Here is a 9,720-nt window from a genome sequence, read left to right as displayed (position 1 = left end):
GCCAGATGCACAAGAGGGCGCACGTGTCTGGAGTTCGTTTGCAGTGGCTGGAAGCCCTGGTGTGCCCACTCTCCTCTCTCTCTCTCTCTCTCTCTCTCTCTCTCTCTCTCTCTCTCTCTCTCTGCCTCTTTCTCTCTCTGTCTGTTGCTCTCAAATAAATAAATAAAAATAAACAACAAAAAAATAAAAAACAACAACAAAAATAAATAAATAAAAATTTTAAAAAATTAAAAATTTTTAAAAAATGGAATCTAGGGCTGGAGAGATGACATGGCGGCTAAGGCACTTGCCTGCGAAACCTAAGCACCCAGGTTGATTTCCCCAGGACCCACGTAAACCAGATGCACAAGGTGGCACATGTACCCGGAGTTTGTTTACAGTGGCTGGAGGCCCTGGAGTGCCCATTCTCTCTCCCTCTATCTGCTGCTTTCTCTCTCCTAAATAAATAAATAAGTTTTTTTCGAGGTAGGGTCTCTCTCTAGGCCAGGCTGACCTGGAATTTACTCTGTGGTCTCCGGGTGGCCTCAAACACTGTGGTCTTCCTACCTCTGCCTCCCCAGTGCTAGGACTGAAGGCATGCGCCACCATGCCCTGCTTAAATAAATAAATATTTTTAAATGAATTTTTTAAAAAGTAGTGGTTCAGCAGAAGAAACTTTTAATTAACTTATTAGGGTATGATCATTAAGAGAAGTACTTACTGGACAGTTTGGTGAACATAGTATATACATTTAGCCACACAGCACAGACGTTACACCCCTAGGGCTCATGACTACCCCTGTTGTAGGTTTTCAGTATCAGGGATGTATTTCCTCCCATGGAGTGGGCCTCCAGTCTAGTTAGAGGGTGGTTGGTTTCCCCCATAACAGACATGCCACTATTGCACCTGTTGGCTCATTTAGCCTGGCTGGCCAATATAAGGCTTGCAGTGTCCACTGTTGAGTATCTTCACTGGTGATTTCTCTCTCTCCCATTGAAGTACATGCAGCATGGCTTTTTCCAGCTTTCTGTCAGCTGGTCTACATGGAGGAGGTTTTCAGCTCAGCTTCATCAGGATTTCTCAGTGACCTTGCAGCCCAAGTATGTGGAGTCCCCAGAAGAAATATTTTGTAACATTTTTTGGCTTTTTTTTTTTTCAATGTAGGGTGTCACTCTAGCTCAGGCTGACCTGGAATTCACTATGTAGTCTCAGGGTGCCCTTGAACTCAGGCAATCCTCCTACCTCTGCCTCTCCAGTGCTGGGATTAAAGGCGTACACCACTGTGCCATGAGTTAGAGGCTACCCTGAGACTACATACTAAATTCCAGGACAGCCTGAGCTAGAATGAAACCCTACCTTGAAAGACCAAAAAAAAAAAAAAAATAGAGACAGAGAGACAGGGAGAGAGGGGGGAGAGAGAGTATGAGCACACCAGAGTCACTTGCCACTGCACATAAACTCCAGATGTATGTGCTACTTTGTGCATCTGGCTTTATGTGGGTACTGGGGAATTGAATCCAAGCCATCAGGTTTTGCAAGCAAGCGCCTTTAGCCTTTGAGACACCTCCCCATCTTCAGAAGAAATTTATAGAAGTGTAATATTCAAGCTGTGGCATATTTACTGCTCACTGTGTTTAGTAAGGTTTTCAATGAAAATTCAAAGCAAAAATGAAGCATAAACTGGGCATGGTGGTGAACACTTTTAATCCCAGCACTTGAGAGGCAGAGACAGGAGGATCACCAAGAGTTCAAGGCCACCCTGAGACTACAGAGTGAATTCCAAGTCAGCCTGGGCTAGACTGAGCCCCTACTTTGAAAAACCAAAGCAACAACAATAAATAAATAAAAGTGAAGCATAAATATGTGAAAAATGGTAGGTGAGTGGTAGTTCATGCCTTTAATCCTTGCACTCAGGAGGAGGCAGGAGAAGAAGGATCACTGTGAGTTGGAGACCATCCTTGCACACAGAGTGAATTCCAGATCAGCCTGGGCCAGAGTGAGACCCTGCCTTGAAGGAATAAAAAAGGCGCCTTTTTGGCAAAAAAAAAAAAAAAAAAAAAAAGAGTGAGCATAGTTCAAGTTGCAGACAAGGTGGGTTCAGATAAGTCAGCTGTAATTGTTCTTATAAAATATTTTTATTGGGCTAGAGAGACAGCTCAGTGGTTAAAGGCCCTTGCCTGTAAAGCCTAAGGACCCAGATTTGATTCCCCACTATCCATGTAAAGCCAGATGCACAAAGTGGTACGTGCATCTGGAGTTCATTGGCAGTGACAAGAGCCCTGGTGCACCCATCCTCTCTCCCTCTCTTTCTCTCACAAATAAAACACTACCTACACAAGACCATCCTAATAGGAGGAAAAGATCATGACATCAAAATAAAAGAGAGACTTGGGCTGGAGAAACAGCTTAGCGGTTAAGCGCTTGCCTGTGAAGCCTAAGGACCCCGGTTCGAGGCTCGATTCTCCAGGACCCACGTTAGCCAGATGCATAAGGGAGCACACACATCTGGAGTTCGTTTGCAGTGGCTGGAAGCTCTGGCGCGCCCATTCTCTCTCTCTCTCTCTCTCTCTCTCTGTCTCTTTCTCTCTCGGTCGCTCTCGGATAAATAAATAAATAAACAAAAAAAATTTTAAATTAAAAAAAGAGACTGATTGAGAGGGGGAGGGGACGTGATGTAGAGGGGAGTTTCAAAGGGGAAAGTGGGGGAGGGAGGGGATTATAATGGGATATTGTTTACAATCGTGGAAGCTGTTACTAACAAATAATTTAATTAAAAAATTATTTATTTGCAAGCAGAGAGAAGTGGGGGGAGGCAGAATGAGCACACCAGAGACTCCTGTCAGTGCAAATAAACTTCAGTTGCATGTGCCCTTTGTGCTTCTGGCTCTACATAGGTATTAGGGAATTGAGCCTGATACGTCAGGCTTTGCAAGTAAGTGCCTTAAATGCTGAGCCATCCTCCAAGCCTTCTCCAAGATATTAAAAAAACTAATTTATTTGCAAGCAGAGAAAGAAAGAAGAGAGAGACAAACAGAATGGGTGCACCAGGGCTTCCAGCTGCTACAAACAAGCTCCAGCTGCATGTGCCACTTTGTGCATCTGGCTGTACATGGGTCCTGGGGAATTGAATGCAGGTCATTAGGTTTTGCAAGAAGATGCCTCAATCACTGAGTCATCCCTCCATCCCCTCCAAGACATTTTTTAACTACCCTGACCTCACAGTACCCACGGGATATACAAATACAGGTTGGGCCCTACTAAAGAGAGAGCTGGGCTGGAGAGATGGCTTAGCAGTTAAGGCACATGCCTGCAAAGCCTAAGGCCCCAGGTTGGATTCTCCAGGTCCCACTTAAGCCAGATGCATATTGTGGCATCTGGAGCTTGTTTGCAGTGGGCAGTGGCTAGGGGCTCTGGCATGCCTATTCTCTCTCACACTCTCTCTCTCATAAATAAATAAAAATAAATAAATATTGAAAGAGAGAGAGAGAGCCAGCAAGGTCCATTGTGGAAGAGGTGGTGGAAAGCATGTAAGAGTCAAAGGAAGGGTAGGACTGCTTACAATGCACTCTTTCAGACACAAAATGGCCTCACTATCCATGACCTTGCAGTGCCTGACACTACCTACAAGACTCTCATAATAAGAGGAAAAGATGATGACATCAAAATAAAAGAAAGACTAATTTAGAGGGGAAAGGGATATGATGGAGAGTGGATGGGGGAAAATGGGAGAGGGGAGAGAATTATCAGGGTTTATTGTCTATAATTATGGAAGTTGTCAATAAAATAAATAAATAAGTAGGAAAAAAAGAGAAAAGAGAGCAGAGTTCACAGGACTTCGCCACAAGCCACTGAGCTTCTTCCCATGTCTGAGCAGACATCAGCCTGGAAAATAAAACATCTGCAGGAATGAACCCATGCGTCACTGGCAACAACACTACTCAGCCTTCCATGCAGGGTGTGCTCCAGCAGAGTGGAGATGGAGTCCCCAGGCCCATTCCTATAGGGGCAGAGAAGGGCTTGCGGGGCACCCCATGGGACCTCAGGAGTGAAGGGGAAGGAGGACTGTGCAGGAACGTGTGGCACATAACAGATGAAATCGACGGTGGTGATGAAGGATGGCCTGGCATCCAGATTTGAAAACGGAACTCTGTGCCAAGAGCTCTTCTGAGGATCCACCTCTGACACTATGTGAGCCTGATGGTTGTGATCTGGAGACTGATGTGGACCCTGAGTTGTACCCAGGGGAGGAGGATTCATGTGTATGGAGAAAGTCAGAACTGACACGTTCTGAAGGCTCCCTTGGATCACTTGAATGGTACCCCGTGCCCCCTGAAGAGTTGACTAAGGCATTTGATTTCTGAAGAAACAACCCAGGAAACCAAGAAGCAAAGGAAGAACTGGAGAACAGTTGGGCACAATGGCCCAGGCCTGTAAGCTGAGCTTCCAGGACGACTCAGGTGGAAGTGTTGCTTGCCTCCCGGAGTATGAGTCAAACATACCTCGAAGAACTAACCCTGTTTTATAAAAGAAAAGACAATAAATTCTCAAATGTAAAAGTTCTTTTATGTAACTCATTTTACATAGTGATGTCTTACACTTTTTACACTTTTATGCAACTCATTTTACATAGTGATGAAAGGATCCCAATGTCATAATAAAACAGAAATGGATATTCAAAAACAAGAGAGAAAGAAACAGTCCTTGCAGGGTAATTTCAATATAGTTCTCTATCTTTATTGACACACCACTGCACACATGAAGGAAACAGTGCTCTTCTTGAAAAGATTTGAGTCAATCACATTTCAGATGTGGAAGTGAACCCTGATGTAGGCAAGGGACTCTGGCAGTCAGAGCAGCTGCAGTAGGGCTCAGAAGAGCAGTCCCTCTTTGCAGAGGGTTTCTGGGCAATGATAATACCCTCCAGGTCCCTCACTTTGTTTTCCACCAGCTGAAGTTTTTTCAGAATTTTCTCTTGCAAACCCAAGGTCAGGAAGATATTACTATTGTCTTGACCCTGGCGACTATTTCCTTCTGGATTGGCTAACAGAGCCTGAAAAAAATCTGAGCCCTTCTTGTAAAGTTGGTAGAGTGTGATCACAAACATCAGTATTTTCTAAAAGGAAATGAGAGAAGTTGACTGTTACTTTTCATTCATGTGAAATAGCACAATTAACTACGGATGCAAAACAGAACAAAAGCCTACTAGTAACAGTAATTCCCCTCTACCCATGCCAAGCCTTCCCTCTCCTTTTTACTTTTTAAAAATATTTTATTTATTTGGGTTGATAGTCTTGCTCTAGCCCAGGCTGACCTGGAATTTACTATGTACTCTTAGGCTGGTCTCAAACTCATGGCGATCCTCCTATCTCTTCCTCCAAGGTGCTGGGATTAAAGGCATGTGCTATCATGCCTGGCCCTTTATTTATTTATTTATTCATTCGTTCATTTAGAGAAAGGATGGGTGCACTAGGGCCTCTGTCCACTGCAAACAAACTCCAGACACATGTACCACCATGTGCATTTGGCTTATGTGGGCTCTGGGTAATCAAACCTGGGTCCTTAGGCTTTGTAGGCAAGTGCCTTAAGTGCTGAGCCATCTCTCCAGCCCCCTGCATAAACTATGCAGGAATAAAAAAAAACTTGAATTAGATATCTATTTAGATATCTTCCAGTGTGGACCTTGTCAATGTCCAAGGTCACATATGGAAAGTGTTGGAGCCAGGGACTGGGATCAGGATTTGTTCCAAGTATAGTTGGGTGAAAACAACATTTGTCATGAAAGAAGTTATTTTAATGTTAGGACAAATTCCTGCAGGGATGAGAATCAAACAAAGATTTTTATTTATAGCAACTAGCACTGCTCATTGAATACAGGTATGGATAGTATCTCCTTTAATACTCACAATAACCCAATCAGGAAACACTGCTAACGAGCCCATCTTACAAAGGAACTAAGGCTTAGATGATTGCTCTAAGCTCACAGAGAAGGTAGTGCTAACAAAAACTTAAACCCAAACAGCCTGACTCCTGAGCCATATCATTGTTATCCACTATTGCGCTGTCTACCCACTTCCTTTTTTTTTTTTTTTTTTTTTGAGGTAGGGTCTCACACTAGCTCAGGCTGACCTGGAATTCTAGTCTCAGGGTGGCCTTGAACTCTCGGCGATCCTCCAACCTCTTGGATTAAAGGCATGTGCCACCACTCCTGGCCCTCCCACTCCCCTTTTTGAGACAGGGTCTCATATTCCAGGCTGCTCTAAGTATATAATCAAGGATGACCTTGAACTTCTGATGCCCCTTCCTCCACAGTCATCATCACCAAAATACTTGGTTGTGTTTTTGTTTATTTGTTGTTGGCTAAAGTGTTAGGAGGGCTGCAAACTCATCTTTTTTTTTCTTTTGAGACAGAGTCTTGCTGTAGTACAGGCTGACCATGAGCTCATAGCATCCTCCTATGTCAGCCACACAAGTGCTGAGACTGAAGAAGTGGACATGAGCCAGAGCAAGCTCACTTTTCTGACTTCACTAAGCTAAAAAGGTTTCTTCCTGTACAACATTATCCTACCAGCTAATTGAAGTGTGTGCGTGTGAGTGCATGCATGCACTCTTTCTCTGCCCCCTCTCTTGTTGAGGATGTAGGTCAGTCGATTATACCAAATGAGATTTTGAATAAGAACTAAATTTGGAATCCTAAAAACTGGGTTCAAATTGAATAATTGCTAACTCTAATAAAGCTATATGAACTTGGGCAAAGCGGAGATAATAATCCCTGCCCTGCATAGTATGCAATGTTTGGTTTTATTTTGTTTGAGACAAGGTTTCACTGTAGCCCACGATGACCTGGAACTCACGGTGATCCTCCTAATTCACAATCTCCTGAGTGCTGGGTTTAAAGCTATAAGCTACCATGCCTGGCTGTATAAGAGTTTTGAGTGATTAAAATAGAACATGGGTGTGAAGAGATGGCTCATCAGTTAAGGGGGCTTGCTTGCAAGGCTTGACAGTCTGGGTTTGATTCCCTAGGACCCATGTAAAGTCAGATGTACAAAGTGGTGCATGAATCTGGAGTTTGTTTGCGGGGGCAGGAGGTACTGGTGTGCCCATTTATTTTCTCTCTCTCTCTCAAATAAATACAAATATTGTTAAAAACAGAATATGCATGTGACCATGATTCTTAAACAATAGTAATTTATGAAAAATGTGAATGCTATAAAACGACCCCAGAAAATAGCTTCTCGGTGCTCTATCAAACAACAACAAAAAAAATTTTTTTTTGAGGTAGGGCCTCACTCTAGACCAGGCTGAACTGGAATTCACTATGTAGTCTCAGGCTGACTTTGAACTCACTGGCAATCCTCCTATCTCTGCCTCCCTGAGTGCTGGGATTAAAGATTTGTGCCACAACGCATAAGAAAGTCTTCTTGCTGGGCATGATGGAGCACTCCTATAATCCCAGAATTTGGGAAGTAAAAGCAGGATGAAAAGTTTAAGGCCAGAATCAGCTACCCAGTGAGTTCAAGGTTAGCCTGGGCTACATGAGACTGTTTCAAAATAAAACAAAGGCCCTCTTAAAATTCTGTCTCCTGAGCTGGGCGTGGTGGTGCAGACCTTTAATCTCAGCACTAGGGGGCAGAGGTACAGAGGTAAGAGTTTGAGGCCAGCCTGAGACTATATAGTAAATTCCAGGTCAGCCTGGGCTAGAATAAGACCCTACCTTGAAAAAACAAAACAAAAATAAAATAAGTAAATAAATAAATAAATAAATAAAAATAAAATAAAACAACAAAAACAAACAAAAAAACCGGGTGTGGTGGTGCATGCTTTTAATCCCAGCACTTGGGAGGCAGAGGTAGGAGGATCACCGTGTTGAGGCCACCCTAAGATTACATAAGTGAATGCCAGGTTAGCCTGGGTTAGAGTGAGACCCTACCTTGTAAAGGAAAAAATTGTCTCCTTAAATTTCTACTGAACCTCTATGCACCTGTAACATTTCTCATGTGAAAATAAACTCTACCCATTTCATTGAATTGAGATTCCCCCAAACACTTAAGACTATGTTATACATAAACTATTATTGATGATTAAACAGAACTATGTAAATCCCAAATATTCCTCACAATCCCAGCCAGTTAAATTCCTATTCTCCAAAAACCCCTTGGATATTTATGGAGGTTTGTCTTGCTAAAACACAATAATGAAACCACTGTGATAACTTAGTAAATCCATATGCTTCCTCATCAGCTAAAGAGCAGTGACAGTATAAACAAAAGGGTCATACACAAGAGCCTGGTTATCCCTTCGTCACCATTCTGAAACAAGAGATTAGTGATCAAATAAGCTTGTGGGGAAATCTGCCTTCTTGGGTGATGAACTTCTTTTAATCATTTTATAATAGAGACAAGCCACCCCCTTGGGAGAAAGTGCGTGTTTATGATCAAAGCCTCATTAGTGGAGGTTTGCAGGGTAACCTAGTTTCAAGCAACTTCAGACACAACCATCCACCCTTGCTCCTTGGCAAATCTTAAATCTGGATGGCAGCCATATGAGAGAGAAGTAATCAAAATTCAGATTACAGTTGGGCATGGTGGTGAATGTTTGTAATCCTAGCGCTTAGTAAGAGGGTGGGAGTGAGGGGGCAGGCTGAGGCAGGAGATTCATGTATTTAGACCATCCTGATCTACAGTGACTTTAAGGCCATAATGAGACCATTTCAGAACACCAGAACCAAAAAGCACATCACCACCACCACCAAAAACAACATCCTCCCCACACATAAACTACTTAAATGCTTCTGGAACAAGAGTACAACCTGAATTGACCGAACACTTCGCTTCCATAAGGCAAATAACCCTATCGCTAACAAAATCAAAAAGGAAATCCCCAGGATGACTTGCACAGCTGGAGCAAGATTATCTAGTATTCCAAAATTTGTCTGCTGAGGCACGTTAGTCTCCCCCATGAATACTGCTTGTAGCCAATTCCACATCGCGCTGAGAGAGAGAAAATCGAAGAGGTTGTTCCAGGAGGAAGGTGAAGATGGAGGTGGTGGCATTTCTAAAACAGCAGCTCCAGGCACTACATGTACAGAGGCTTTCAGGAATCTAGACACAGGCAGTGGGCCGGTAGCTCAACTGCTCTGGAGCCATTGTGAGCTATGTTTTGTGATGTCACTATTGCAGAAATGCTCAGCCTACTTCCCACTGTCCCACAGACCCTTCTCACTCAGACAGAATCAACAGGATGTTGGCTTACTTTCAGTTCATCCATGTTCTTTTCTCACATATTTGGCTAGTCCCAACACAGCACTGTCCAACAGTGCTTTCTGCAATGAGGGAAATGTTCTATATCTGCATTGTCCAACATGGTAGCCCACACTCACTTAAAAGGTGACAGTGGGAGCTGGGCACATGTACCTCAGTTGTGTTAGAGTGCTTGCCTAGGCAGTCAGGAAGCCCTGAGTTGGATACCCAGAACTATATAAACTGGGCATGATGTTGCACAACTATTATCCCAACACTCAGGGGTGGTGGTGGAGGCAGGAGGATCAGGAGGTCAAGGTCATCCTTCACTGCTTAGGATGTCCAAAGTCAACTTGGGCTACATGAGAGCCTGTCTCAAAAAAAAAAAAAAAATGTGCAGGAGGCAGAGGCAGGAGGATCACTGTGAGTTCAAGGCCACCCTGAGACCACATAGTGAATTCTAGGTCAGCCTGGGCTAGAGCAAGACCCCACCTTGAAAAAC

At 43.5% G+C, this 9,720-nt stretch overlaps 1 protein-coding gene across 1 annotated transcript; it reads right to left on the bottom strand.

Annotated features, from left to right (window-relative positions):
• Nucleotides 1-4,774: 4,774 nt before the first annotated feature.
• On the bottom strand, nucleotides 4,775-9,031 carry Tmco2 (transmembrane and coiled-coil domains 2). Its single transcript, XM_004665295.2, has 2 exons — nucleotides 8,789-9,031; nucleotides 4,775-5,092 (listed from the first exon to the last, which is right to left on the bottom strand). Exons 1-2 carry the CDS (start codon nucleotides 9,029-9,031, stop codon nucleotides 4,775-4,777), a joined length of 561 nt encoding a protein of 186 aa, XP_004665352.1.
• Between the last annotated feature and the right edge of the window lie 689 nt (nucleotides 9,032-9,720).

The sequence above is a fragment of the Jaculus jaculus genome, chromosome 5, assembly GCF_020740685.1.
Source record: "Jaculus jaculus isolate mJacJac1 chromosome 5, mJacJac1.mat.Y.cur, whole genome shotgun sequence".
NCBI lineage: Eukaryota > Metazoa > Chordata > Mammalia > Rodentia > Dipodidae > Jaculus > Jaculus jaculus.
This window is presented reverse-complemented; position numbering and strand designations above follow the sequence as displayed.